Source organism: Anoplopoma fimbria, chromosome 8 (genome assembly GCF_027596085.1).
Source record: "Anoplopoma fimbria isolate UVic2021 breed Golden Eagle Sablefish chromosome 8, Afim_UVic_2022, whole genome shotgun sequence".
NCBI lineage: Eukaryota > Metazoa > Chordata > Actinopteri > Perciformes > Anoplopomatidae > Anoplopoma > Anoplopoma fimbria.
Window position 1 is genome coordinate 17065258 of NC_072456.1, and position 15253 is coordinate 17080510.

Below are 15253 nucleotides of genomic sequence, written 5' to 3' on the forward strand. Positions count from 1 at the left end.
TTGATATCCCAATACATTTGAGATGATATATCGTGATATGAGACTCTAACAAGCAATATCTGCAAAGTGTTTCAGATATGTAAAGAAAATATTGCTAATAGTTTAGCTTAGCCCTCTGCTTCAGCCCATGTCTGTTAACCTGTATAAGAGGGATGTAAGGATGACCTTCTATTGGGCTATTTTTGTAATCAGTGTAGCTTTAAAGCATAGCCGAATTAGCAAGATAACTAGCGAACGGCTGGCTACTTAGCTAGCTTGCTAATTCTGCCATGCTTTTCATGCAACACCGGTTACTGAAAATGTTCATACAAAGTTGTCATTTATCCGACGATTACAATATGCTATCCTACACTGTGACCAGAGCGTGTGGATAAAGAATATAGTTGTTCAAATTGACTAATTTGACTCATTGGCAAGTTAGCTAGCTACCTTTCTGATTCCATCATGCTTTAATGTCAACATTACACTAGTAACAGAAAATGAGCCCAACTGCAGGCTGGTGGTCTCATTCCTCGGGCTAGTAGAGTAATTTAATGGGAGGAGAGCAGATGGAAGATCTGGTGACTAGCTCGCTAACAATCCAGCTCTAGAGATGGACAAGCTAGCTAGCTTACCAGCTGTCTGCCAGCAGCATAGGCGTTGGCAAATATGGTCCCGCTGGTTAATATTAACTTTCTCAAGTAACACACATTATCAACCATTATAAAAAAAAGCCAACAAGACTTTCTAGACAGTGTTAAGTAACATGTGCAGTGAATAATTCTGCCTCCACCTATTCTGCGACCTCAAAAATACGTCACATGTTCACTAACAAAAAAGGGTTCAGTAGTGAAAAAGTTCTCACCATGTCCAAGTTACTTGGTGGAACAGCCTCTGTTGTCAGTTTTTTTTATGTTGTATGTGTATAACCTGGTCATAATAATTGTCTGTAAATCCTTTTCATCTGCAGATAATGAGCTGATCAGGCTCCAGAAATAGAATGTTTCACCATTAAGCACGCTGGAAACAAGATCCTTGCAGAAATCCAAGGGAAACTATGAACTCCATTTCTGTTCAACTTGTAATTAACCATTAGTTTATGATAATATTCCTGTCATGACCTAATGGTGCAAAAATAACATGCTTCCGCAAATGTCACAACCAATACATATGATGAGTAATTGCCAATGAAGTTAACGATGCAGAAAGCGTGATTATGGAGAGCTTGTTACCAATTTCATGCACTTCTGGGGAATTCATGAATTAAGGGAAATCAATTGATGAAAATGAACTTTTCGAAAATACCTTGTGAGAGGCAATTAATCTTCAATGGGAGAGCTGCACAGGGCATGTAATTCAAAGATAAGCTATCACCCACTCATTGAAATAGTTTCTAATTTATTCATGCTAATCAGTGTCTTTCAGCCTCAGCATCTTGCTTATGATAAACAAAGTTCCCCAGCATGGGCCACTCTGCTTTCACTTTCAAGGATGATCACTAGTTTTTCAATTAGCTGCATGGCAACAAAGTCTTTGATTGCGCGACCATGCACAAGGCTCATTTCAAATAGTTTATTGTAAAACACTGAGGCTGTCAGAGGGCAAACTGCTCTCCAACAACGAAATATCAGCCGGTGACCAAACGACCGTTGCTATGGGTGATCTGCCGTGCATCTCAGCTCACAGCTTGTGTATGCGTGTGTGTGTGTGTGGGAAATGGATGATCTGATGTGAGAACACAAAGCTCTGTCTCCATCTGTCATTGAGCCTTGATACAGCGCTAAAGGTCAAAGTTCGAACTTTAGAACCCGGGTTGTGATTAATGGGGAGAGAGCAGTTGGCAGCTAACAGACGCACGCTAAACCCAATCATAGAGAAGGAGCTTGGCTCAGCGAAGGTTTCGATCTAATGTTTACTGGCTCTTTGCTCATCAGTCTGCCATAAAAAAGGCTTTTGGCGCCACTGTTAGTGTAGTCATTATCCATCAAAATGCAGGGTCAAAATTCAGGATAAATTTCAATGGTCGAACGCCGAGGATCAAGGACATTTTTATCTACAGTATAACATAATGAATCAGCCTTATTTGACTTTCATTTTCAGACTTGTCGCTTTAATGAAAAGCTTTTTGGGCACAGAAACTGTCAACCGAATACTTCTCAATGTATCCTTGATAGTAATGAGTCTTTTAAAATATAAATGATGTGCAGTCCCTGTCTTTTTTCAGCCGTTTGTAATAACAAAGCTATTACTTTGAAATATTATTGTGTATCTCTGATTGAGTCATCAGGTAGGCTCAAATTTCAGGAAGTTTAGTGGGAAGTTTTGTGGGAGGAGGGTCTAAACACAATCATGCATTGTTTGTCAAACACTCTCTTCCTCTATCTCTCTCGGTCCTGATTTATTTCCCTCATTGGCGAGTGGTATGAGTCCATGATGAATAGCACTGACTGCCAAACAATTCAAGGTTCAAGAGCTGAAGAGGATTAGTGATTAGTGATTCTCAGAGGGTGTGTGCATGTATGTGTGCGGTATGTCCACCTGTGCACACCCACAATTATCGACTGCTTTTTTTCCACGATCTGCCCCTTGGGCTGGAAGGAGAATATTTAGACTAAACAACGTGTAGGTGATACAGGAACGTTCACACCCACTGAGAGCTTTGGAAAGGCCAAAGTCATGACTATTCAATAAATTGCTCATTATTAAAAACCCAGAGCTTGTACTTTGCAGAATACAGATGTCCGTTCTTGGGGTTTGTTTACAGTGTTTCTCTAGACTAGAGCACTGATTGTCCAAATAATGATGTTTATACAGAATATAAGTGATCATTTTAAATAAGAAGGTCTCATATGAGCTTTGCCTGGTTGTTGTGTCTTTGATAACACACCCTTTGTCTAAAAATAAAGTTTAAATAAACCATTGGATTCTCTAACAAAGCGGGAGCGGTTCTGCTACCACACCCTAATACAGCTACAAGTCAAGGAAGCCGACTGATGGAGGAAATCTCTCGCTGCTCTTTAATTGCACTTTGGGCACCAGACGGATTTCAGGGATGAGACGGGCGGACAGCACCCCACTGCTGGTGGTCAGTCCGCATTCAGGGTGATGTATGCAACAGTGCCGTAGGGCCAGGGAGTGCAGCCTGTGATATTTATCTGCCCAATTAAGGCCAGTGTTTCCCTGAGATGCCTGCCAGTGTGTCACCCCCAGCAAATCTGTTTCATAGCTACCCTGTTGACGAAGGTGGTAGTGTATGATAAACAATGCAGAGAGAGCCGTGCTTGGATCGTAACAAAAGTGAGAGAACCTTTTTTGATTATTTTCACACGCTCAGTTTGATTGTTTCATCTTCTATGGCATTTCCCACGGTGGCCTGGTATGTCCAGAATTTAATAAAAATCGTCCCAGAAAGTAAATACAGTTTATTAAATTTTCTCTGCATAACACACCACCATTTAAAAAAGAAGAGGGGCCAAGGAGAGCTTTTGCTCATGTCCACTTGCCTTCTCCTTTATACTTCACACTTTTCAGTTCAGATTTCAGATGTCTGACTGAAATGAGCATTATCAAAACTAACACAAACACACACTTATATTAATATAGGCCTACTTGTAAAGCAAGACTGCGACAAGGAAGATCAGGACATTGTGCCACTGATTAATGCTTGCAGACAGTTAACGGATATCTTTTTAAAACCGTCATGACACTGGATCAGATATGAATAAAAGCAAGCAATCAGGGGTCATGTCAGACTAAGACTGCAACTAGCCATTATTTTCATTATTAATTGATTGGTTAATCATGTGGGCAAAAAAAGGAATATGCCCGAAAACCTAATATATGATGCTGTAAGTGACAGAGACCTGCCCATTAACCCAATGTTATCCACTAGTACAGGATTGTGGGGAATAAGTTGGAAATGGATGCATAATTGAAATAAGATGGTTTCCAAGAAAATTCTCAGGGAGTAAGTCATCATTTCCTGCTTTGCAACAACCTCATTAGTCTAATCTGAAGCTCATATTGATGTACAATTGTAAACATGCATCTCAAAGTACAAAGAGTGCAAAAACATCACTCTGCAATTCACTGTGAGTAAAGTAGGTCCAAAATCATCATGCAGAGAGCAATCAAGCTTCCCATAATGGATCCCTCTGAACCTTAGATGAAGAAAACTAATTTTGTGCTGCGCTTGTTAAAGGGAATGTGGTGGAATACATCTGCAGCAGAGACAGTGTAACAGTCTAGCTTTATGTTAAGCTGTGAAGACTATTCAAAGTGCCAAAATAAAAATGCCTAAGTTACTCTCCACTCATGCTGTATCTATTCCCTCTCTAGAGGAGAGAGACGTGAGAGCTGAGTGGCTGACCTTTGTCCTTACTCATTTTAATTAACCATGGCTAATATCAGCCATTTCTATGATGAGGACTCACATTAGTGCGAGTGCACAAACACACAATCACCCACCCCCCACACGTGCATGAAGAAGCACACGTGTAATGGTGCACGCACATGCAAACACATAATGGAGAAAAAGAGATTTACAGGCGCTAAGATAGGGATTCACAAATTCACAACCACACACACACAGAAGCACGACAATGATTAGTGGCTAACTAAATGTCAGGGGCCATGAAGGCAAATCTGTTCCTTTAGACACACTCATATTCTCTCTCCACTTTCCCTGCAACATTAATGGCAGGCCGTGTTGTTTTAGGCATTATTATTCCACTGAGACTCTTGATACACAGTTCTTCCAGCTGGGGACACCAACATAAATTCACTATTCTCTTCTCACAGCACTTACAACACATGCAGTCATTTGGTACTACTGCCACAGCGTTGTCAGTGTTTGTGTTTATTTTTTACTTTGATGCCAACCAGGTGTTCATTTTTACAAATACGCCAGTATATCAGTCAAAACTAGAGAAAGCTCCATGAGCTCATATCATTATCCCTTGACTATTCACTAATATTTACACTGAAAACTTACCAATTAAACAGGATTTGAATGGCAGCTATAAAACCAGCTAGGCATGTGTTTCAGCAAATAATAAGAATTGGAATAATGTCACGTATAATTATTTTGACTGATATTGCTTCTGTGAAATTAGAGAGGATACATTTTTACTTTATAATTGTAATTTTAATTGAAAAACAGATTAAAATGTTGAGAGAATTGTGTGATTTTTATGAGGTACCGTACCAAACAAAGATGTTTGCCATGTCTGTAGAATATGATGTGTAGACCATGACATCTTTACTGTTCACGGCAGCTGGATTCTCCCGATTTCACGAGATCCCGCGAGAATCCATCTCGTCAGGCTTCAACTTGTGCGTTTGTGCCTTGTAAGAGCACGGACCAATCATTTTCCTTTGAGAAGCTACTGGAAGCTAGCGGGACAACGCGGAGAAGCAGCTGTTTGTTTAAAAGAACAAAGTGTTCTTATTGTTCTTCTCCTGACTTGCTTTGGCAAGAATTTGATTGATAAGTTCATCCAGTCACCTGCAAAGTATTTTTTGAAAAGTGCCTGTCCTTCTCAAACTGATTCCAATGACGGCTTCTCAGAAAGTTCACTGAGGACAATCGGACCGGTCAGGTTAAGAGCATCCGTGCAGATCAACCATATTTAATATAAAACAGTATTTTGAATGTGCAGCCCTATGAGGATAGTATAAAGGGATGAAGAAGTTTGAGCTTTAAGTATACAATTGGTCTTAAATATTGATTAAGACAAAATGTTTATGAACTAGAAAGTTTCTGTCATCCTGTCCACACTGCTTTACAAATTACCCTATGAGACATAGTATACTGGACATGCAAGTCTTTTTTGCGAGCAGGGATAAACAAGGAAGATTAAACCCAAAACTCTCTGAGTGAACTACAATAACCACTTTACATTTCTGTTAAAAAAGTCTGCACACCTGTCGATGGAGCCCACGTCCCTGAAATAGCCACACATTTAGAAGAATGACTTCTTCAGTTGTGCATTTTTCATAACACTTATAGGCTTTTATAGTAAATTGAAGGTCTAATAGCAGCATCCAATTTCATCTTTGGGTGAGTCACAGAGAGTATTGACAAAATGTCCCGCTGCATGTCAATGAAGTTTAGAGGTCTTATGTAACACTAAACTGTTTAAGCTACTCGACATCAAGTTTAAATGGGAAATTGTTTAACCAATATGTTCACACAGCGCAATCCATTTTTATTTGAATACAGAGAAAGAGAGTGCTAGGTTGCAATTATGCTTGAACTTTATATTATTGATATAGCTAATACCCAAGAGGAATCCTCAATAGTAAATGAGGGAGAAATGTGCTTGAGGTGTGAAATCACTGGGTTAATTCACAGACCTGTGTTACAGTGTGGTTGACAGGACTATAATTTCAGACTGAGGTCATGAGAAAATTAAATCTTTTTTTTTTTTTTTTTTTAATGCACCTAGCAATTAGTGAAAATGACAGACTGATAGCATATTTAGAATAAACTGAGATTTGCTGGGCCTTATTATGCCTTCCTCTATAATTAAACTCTCTATCTCTATCTCTATTCTGACATCAAAGAGAGGAGCGACGACCTGGAGGTTTAACCCTCCATTTTACTGCTCGCTGAGAAACACTCTTCCCACACTGACTCACTCCATGGGCGTGGGCTCAGAGTTTTCACTGTGGATCCGCTCTGATCCTTATTAATGTCCAAAGCATTTTCATCACATACAGGATTATGTCTCACTTTTTTGGGGGGCAAAATGTTAACTCTATGAGGTACTACATCACACTGAGGCATCTGTAAAGTCCTACATTAAGTCCTGAAGAGATAGGCTGCTGCTCATTTCGATAGTGCATGATCCGGGGGTAGTTTGGTAGTAAGGCATGCTGGTAACAAGCACTTTGTATTCATAAAAACTAATTCAGGCTACAACATGGCAGCAAGATTCTACTGAGGGAATTTTTAAGCTCAACAGACGGGCCTACAGTTTCTAGTGATGAAAGCTTGAAACACATTAACCAGCGCCCGTGTAAGCAGTCACTGCTGAAGGGAAGTATGCCTCTTTCCCCCTCCTCACTGTGACAAGATATTCTTAGATGAGAGGTGCTGTGCATATTTAATACATTATCACATCTACGATCTTAATTAACAGAGAGGGAGGAAAAAGAATGGCTGCTGAGGAGGAGCGGAGTCACGTGATGTGTAGATGATGATACCGATCTCTCTCACTCTCTCTGTATCCTACATCAGATAATGGTCAGGACTATAGACTGTAAATAGGTCAGTGTATGCATGGTGGGGGTGAGGATATGCAGATGGAGATCAGGGGAGCAGTTAGAGGAGATGAACAAGAGGAGAAGAGCTGGGCAGATGTGGACCAGGAGTCTGTAATGGTCACAGTTCACTGGGTTGTCTGTGATGTCACCGATATCGCAGTTTTACTCAGTAATCAGTGCATGGCTACAAGGCAGAACCCACTTAGCTTAATCTTGTTAAGTCAAGTATTTAAAGGAAGGGTTTAACTGCTCAGCAGTTACCTGTGCCAAATGTACCTGGCGGAAAACATGGACCCTTTTAGTAATTCAGCAGACCCTCGATGGCCCTGGTGATTACTGCTTTTAGATGAGATTACCTGAGAGAGCCATTTAGGCACTGGTAGATCTCAAGCTGTACCATGTAATAAACATTTTCACTCCCCAAAGTATTCTACAGTATTGCATTATTTATGTTTTGTATAAAATATTAGTTGAACATATCTTTGCATCACTGAAGAGAACATTTATCTTACCTTATTTTTTTTTTTTAATCCGCTGGTGTATCATATTGACTCACTTAATGTATTAAATTGATTTTATTTGTCACCGCCAGCATATAGAGCTTCAGATTCATTCCATTACAGCAAGAATGAAGAGAAAAGATATAGTGTGTTTTGAATTCCACATCATTCTACCTTTTCATGGCCGCTGTCGGCAATAAAGCTGTGCGGGGGTTAGGCACAGATTCAAACGTCTAATTTGTTGAAGTGACACAAGGTCTCTGAGGGGGATAAATGTCATGCAGAGATTAAATGATTCTGGGAGATGAGTGTTCACGCACAGTCATATCTAACCTCCTGCCTATAACGCAAGAGCTTGCGATTCATGTGTTAAGAAGTGTGATGATAACTATAAGTTCCTGCTGCTGTAACACCGTTGTAATGCTCAGGTAAAGGAAAAAAAACCCATGGGATGTGATTAGAAAGAAATGTTTGTGGTTCTAGTGGCAAAATGAATGGCTATTTCCCGTTGTCATTAATGGTTAAGAGCGATTTGCTGATACAGAGTGGACAAAACAAAAAAAAAACCACATGGGAAAGTGATTTAAAAAATGGCTTAGCATGATTACTAAAATAAACCTACGAGTGTCTTAGTTTTAGAACTTTCAATGGGTTCCCAAACAACGAAGTCATCATTGATTAGAAATGTATGAATTTAGGTATTTATGAAGCAATGTGCAAAGTATAATTCCATCTCCATCATCAGTTAAAGAAATTGTTGCATGAAATATATGTATTGGCAGAACTGTGATGCCATGCCCAAACACAAAAAAAGTCTGCTGACATAGACGTACATTTCAGATAGGCATCATTGCTCGGAGACTGAGCTGGTCCAGGACCCTATCATGGACCGGAAATGGGTTGAGACCATTGCATATTTCCATACATAGACATACATATACAGTAATCCCTTCTTGCTCCCATTTTCTGTGTTGCTCCTCATGGTGCACACTGTCTAGAAAAGCAAAAGTGCCAAAAAATCCAACGCCATGAAATCCTTTTACTTCAACTGTAACATTCGTGTTACAGCATTAATAAATGTTGTATGCTTGGACTGAAAAGCCCAGATTAAAGTGTCGGCCTTTTTTTTTCTTCCCTTTGCTTTCAGCAGATGAAAAAAAAACAGCATGCTCCCAGAAGCCTCTGCAACATGACAGAGCTGCTCCCTTGCTACATCTCTCATCTGTAAAAGAAATCCCTCTGTTCTCCATGAGTGGGCTTAAGCATGTGTACACAAGTATCGCACAGTGACAGGTAATGATTCACAACAGACAGAGCAAACAAATAAAAGCGCAATAAGGTTTGACGTCGTGAAGGAGCTGTAACAGCACACGCATGTTGAGAGTGGCTGACAATATAATGAACCAAATTTTAAACTACCTTTGAGAACCCTATCAGAGATGTGACCGTAGGCATTTATCAGCCGGAGTGAGTCATCTGTATTTCGGCACACTTCCTGCCTGCAGCTCACACTCTGATTCACAGCTCTGTCTCAATGGCTGGCGACCCATTTGCCTGATGACTCCACGGTGAATTTTGATAACACAATCATAACACCATCAACAGTAAAAGTAACAAAACATGTGAACCTATGTTCAACTTTGTTTTCACACTGTTATGTTGTCTAACCATCATCTCGGTGTCTGCGTCTCTTTTTGTTGTTGTACCCTTTATGATATTTTTGTTTTCCTGTAGCACAGTCCAATTATTATTCTGGCTTCAAGACCCTTGGTTGTATATGTGCTATGAAGCTATAAGACTGCTGCTGGTAAGGTGTTACAAAACACATTGTTATTTCAAATAAAGCTTGTTTCTGTGGAATACAAACGCCTGCCTCAGAGTACCAGTGACTCCTCTGACTGAATTACCAACGTGTCACATTTGTGAACCGTAGAGCAACAATTGGTATTTGTGGGTCAAACCGTTGCCAAATTTCAGCCACCAGGTCACATCCATCAGGAATTCTGGGCATCGCAAAACGTATTATAAAGCTGACAGCTGGCACATTAGCTTCGGTTTGATTGTGGCCATATGGCCAGTGGTGAGGAGCTGCCACGACCCGAAACACCCCTGGTAAGATTCCCATTACAGAATGTACTTCAGAAAGGCAACATCTACAAAAACATGATGGTCCCGTAGTGACCATTATTGCCTGCCAAGCAGCTGACTGCAGTTTATCACGCGTATATTGAGAGGCACGCTGCAACTCTAAAATGACGCAGAAGCGGAGGTAAAGTGACATTACCTCCGCTAACTGTCAGTGTGAATGACATTAATTGTAACAGCCTATCCACAGTCCACTCACTATCGGGACTGTACATCAGGAATGAGTTCCACCGTTTTAACAGATGGACAATGAGGCAATTATGACAGCTGGAGCAAAATAAGTTAGAAGAAACAAGCAAGTGGACATGGACGGGGCATCATTTAGACAATTCTTTTGTAAAATCCATCCTGGCATAGTGATGTTGATGGGGTTTGAATGTAGAGAGTAGCTGGGACACCAATAGAATTTGCGTTTTTTGACAAACTGGAATGTAATACTATTGTTTGATCTTATGTGCAAGGTTCAAAGCTTGCACACAGGGGCCAGTTATCTCTGTGTTCGGGGAAGTGGAATGCCTCATGCTGTTATTTGCTGATTTTCTGTTATTATATGCAATCGAGAGATCGGCAATAAAGCTTTATGGTCGTAGATCCCTGATGATGCTTAATTTTGAACAACAAATCTGTGTTGAAATCGTCAGAAATGGAGCTAGTGAACTGTTGGCTGTTAGCAGCCGGTATGCAGCACAGTCCAGCTTGGTTTAATAACGTGACTAACAGCTAGCCTTAACAGAGGTTGCATTGAGTAAAGTTAGTATTTGGCAAAGTAACATTACAACGTTATCATGATGTGCACACATGTAAGCTTTTAAAATAAAAATGTTGGCAAAAGTTAAATAAATACAGTTGTTTGAAATAGATGTTTTCACAGCAATATAAATTATATAAGAGAGTGAATTATGACCTGTTTAACTTCCTAATACTAGCTCTAAGCAGCTTATTAAACATCATTAAAACTTCTAATGCTAAGCCTCTGTAAAAAGGTACCAGAGTTGGTGATTGTTAGAACAGTGAAAAGTCTAACAAAATACTTTTATTTTCTTCTGTAGAGTTTGAATGGGATGCATTTTACAATGTTCAGAGAGGTAAAATTACTGTTTCGGTCAATTGGGTCATGCGGTTTTAAGGAGAGCACATTAATTGTATAATCCAGATGTAGTAAAGTGTCCACTGAAAGTCTTTCAGAGGACATTCACTTTCGGGATGCAGCAACTCTGATTTACAAGTAAAAAATAGGGTGCATGCCCTGGACACATCAATAGCGAGTTTACAGCGTCCTTTCAAATTGTTATGCTTCCTGTCATAACTCCTGGACCTGCAGTGAGACCTTTTTTTAACAATCTTAGTTCAAAAATAAACACTAACGTCTGGGGATACACCATTATACGTTTTCCTCTCCTGGTCCCTAAACCAAGGCTATCAGTTGTTGCCAAGTGCTGATATGATACCAGTGCTGTTTTCTTTACAGAACTTTGACAAATGTAATAAAACCTAAAGTTACTTTGTCATTTTAATGTTTCAAATGGCTTCCCTGCAAAAAGTGCAGAAAAAAAAAAACTGAGAAAGAAAAAGGAATTGCATTGCTTGCTTGAGGGAACTTTAACACGACATAATGCTTTTGATGGACACATTGGCAGTTGAAGGGATTGACCCTGCGACCTTTCAGCTACAGGACAGCCGCTGTAACTGGAAAGGCTGTGGTGCTCTGACAAGTTGACGTGCTGATTTAGGCATTGAGCTCATGTGCATCTATATCAACAAACAGTAAGTTAGCCAGTAAACTTTCAGCGGGTTTTAGTCCTGTGACCCTCTGATAACGGGACAGGCTTGTTAACCTCACCTCACCAAGGGGAGATAGGTTGGAAGCACTCTTATCGTCAGCCATGTTCCTTACCAGTTTAATCGTCAATCACATAAAAACAAACGTAATGATTTGAAAGGTAATTGGGCATGTTCACACCAAACCACAGCACCACCCCAACACCCACTCAGTCTGTGAAAGAAATGTGGATGTTGACAGCAGCTTAGGAAATATGGAACAACAAAATGAGCAAAATGAGCCCACTGTTTTCAGGGTTATTGCTCATAGTGTGCTATTTGTTTGTTGATGTTGAGGTGTGAATATCTGAAAAGGTAAATGATGATTTGTTTTGACTATTGTGTTCATCCCCAGTGAAATCTGCAACCTCGCAGGATGACAGTTTACCAAAACACCATCCAGGTTGTTTGGGAATTGATGTTTTTGTTCCAGGGCAGTGCAAATAAAGGCAAAACAAATACTTAAATATGTTTTAGACCAAACAAAACAAACTGCATTTATAATAAAACCCCTAAAATAATTTTCCCAAGCTCCCTTCATACGTTATAACGGCTGGAGAGTGGTTTCCACTTGCACATTTCACATATCACACAGCTCACACTTCTACAAGCAGTTAGTCTGACCCTTAGCTCTTCTATTAATACTATGCTGCCAGCGTGAAGTATGCATATTTTAAACAGTATGTCCCTTTGAAATCCTAACCACAGCTTGAACAGAATGAGAATAATTTGGTATGCACTTGTAAAACATCTGATAACTACTCAGGGATACAACAAGTGTTAACAGTGGGCAGTGAATGCAGGTCATAACACCGTGTTGTGAGATAAAAACAGGAATTTAAAACAGAAGGTAAAAAAAAAAAATTGTTTTCATTCAACAGTTTGTCTGTTAACATAATTAATATCCAAGCCCAAAAATGTGCAGAGCCAAGTGGACCATGAACGCTGTAAACCTTTGCATCGACTTATTAAAGAAATAGAACATGGCACTTGGAAGATGGATTTTCAGTGAGGCTGTTTCCTTTCTGCTAATAGACAGTCTGAGGTATCAGCACACAAACTCAGCCAGCACCCTATTACCTCCAACAATTAGGATGTTGTCGTCAATTAGCTATCTGTGCCCACAACAGCCTTCATAATGTCCCATAAAACGCAAATACACCTATTGACCTTGTTAGACACAGAGATTCACAAGATGAAGCCCAATTTGAGCAGCCTCTCAAGTGCTCAATGTAGCTTTTATTATGTTGAAGGCAGAGATTCAAAGCTTGAAAAAACCAAAGCAATGACACACACAGCATATCAATAGCCATACCAAATTCTTAAGATTCACATGTTATTTGTTTCCTGCTGTGAAAAAACCCCAGGTAAGCTTGATTAAAGCTACATAGTCTGCCTCCAGTCATTTTAACCAACGGGCTACTTCTTTGTGTTGCATTGCCCACCGGCACAAAATGTACCCTGCCATGTCAGATTGCCCTCAGCGTAGAAAGTTCTCTGCTGAACATATTCTGTTTTATTATTTCATACAAAAATAGCTTGAGCTCTTGTTCTTACTCCAACTACAAGAGAATGACTGATGGTGCCAGATTACACCTGTGACCTTTAGGTACATGGGCCCTTTGTTGTATTCAGTTTTGAATGTCTTTTGGCCACAAAACGATCCATGTAATAAGTAACATTGTTATAAAAAGTAGATTATAATAAGGCATAGGAGGACAGAAATAGAAAAAAGCAATTATTTTTCAAAGTGGTGCATCAGCCCATCCACATATGTAGGTGCAAACAACTGACAACACAACTGTCTGTACAGAGCAACAAGGTCGACCTACTGTATACGCACCTTTTACAATTAGGTTGAGGAGCTTTGGCCGTGGGTTGCGCTCGCTCTGGATGGAGCACGTGTACTGGCCGTCGTCAGATACATCCACTTTCTGTATCTGAAGGCTGTACTCATGTTTGTCTCCAACGCTGGACACAATGGAGACACGCGGGTCCACAGACCACTTGTCGTTCCCTGCGAATATGATGCTCGAGCGGTTCAGCCAGGCTCCTTTAGAGATCCCATCCAATAGGTAGCACCTAGGGTGACAAGAGACACTTCAGTCAGATCAGGATAAATGCTTGTTGTCAGACTCAGGAAGAAAAACTAAAACAGAGTAAGGCAGATGTTATTGAATTTGTACATTTTGCTGACTGAATATTCCTTCGTCCATTAGAGATATTGCCGTTAACTCTCTTGCAATAAGTAATCTCTCCGTCTCTGGCAGGCAATTTTTGCTGTTTGCACAGGATTGTGTGTTCGTAAGTTATATAGATTTTTTAATGCAACACCAGAGAGCATATGGACCAAATGAGGTATCAAATTTCAGTTATGGGCATGTGTAATGTGCCAGAAAGTGAGTCATAAAAGACAGAAATCTCAGCACCCGAGTGTGACTCAACCTTTTAAAGTTTGTTAGAATGGATTTGGCTCAAGACCAAAATAGCCAGAGCCATGAGTAATAGTTGTGTATAAGGATGGCTGCCCTGTTGCTGTTGGATCTTCTAAATGGGCTAAGACATTTAGTGAAGGTGCTTCATTCTTTTCATTGAAAAGTCAAAAGGTCTGGTTTAGCAGACACATATATATAAATATATGTTGAAGCACTTGATTTAGAGTGCATCTACCCACATTAATGGCTTTATAACATTGGAGATCATATAAAAAAAATGTTTCAGTCTTCAACATTGACAGAGTTTCCTACATCGTAACCAGGTGAATACAATGCAAAAAAACCTCAGCTCCACTTTCACCAAGTCGTGTCATAGTAATGGAGAGTTTCACCTTTCAGAGCTGTGAAAAGCTTGGTTCTAGAGTTACGTAACTGAGTATAAACACCTTTGACCTGCCACTTAGAACACATTCAGTCTGTTAAAAGGTATCACGCACTGGGAGTTGAGTGGCCGCTGAAAACTGCTTATGCAGTGTCTAGGGTTTACAAAAGAGAGCATACGTCCGACCAAAAGTGCAAAGAAATGAAATACAGTATAGAATCCTGTAGACTGACTGTAAATACATGGTATAATAGTTGCGTTTTTTGATCACAATTGCAACTCACGGCTTAATCTGCATAAAGCATTTCAATGTGATCATCAATGGACGGTAAAAACCTTCAGTCCAGCCACAAATCATCAAACAACCCCGGCTGTAAAAGGGCCGCATTCGAGGATCAGACTCCGATTCCTGTGTGACCATTACCGAGCTCAATACAATTTACTCTTGAAAGCTAATTGCACGGACAAAGTCAGTAAAGTGCAAGACATGAGGAGGCTGGGGTCACCATAGTCAGAAGGCACTTGTTTTAATTACCATCATTCCAACACTGTTTGGACTTGAGAAATCACATCATATTGTGTGACAAATACTGTAAGAATGAGCAGGGAAAGAGGCAATCAAGTTTGTCCCTTAAGCTGCTGTCAACATGCCATGCAGACTTTCAGCACCAGTAGTAAAGCCAGCGTAGGAATCAGTTTGGCACTAACCACAAAGCTCTTTAAAC

The 15253-nt window shown here is 40.1% G+C and overlaps 1 protein-coding gene across 3 annotated transcripts in view; it reads right to left on the minus strand.

Annotated features, from left to right (window-relative positions):
• negr1 (neuronal growth regulator 1) overlaps nucleotides 1-15253 on the minus strand; it is a 131243-nt gene that overhangs the window by 79582 nt on the left and 36408 nt on the right. For all 3 annotated transcript variants that reach the window (XM_054602282.1, XM_054602280.1, XM_054602281.1), the window contains exon 2: nucleotides 13555-13793. In XM_054602282.1, the coding sequence (XP_054458257.1) occupies nucleotides 13555-13793 (239 nt within the window). The remainder of the gene's footprint in view (nucleotides 1-13554; nucleotides 13794-15253) is intronic.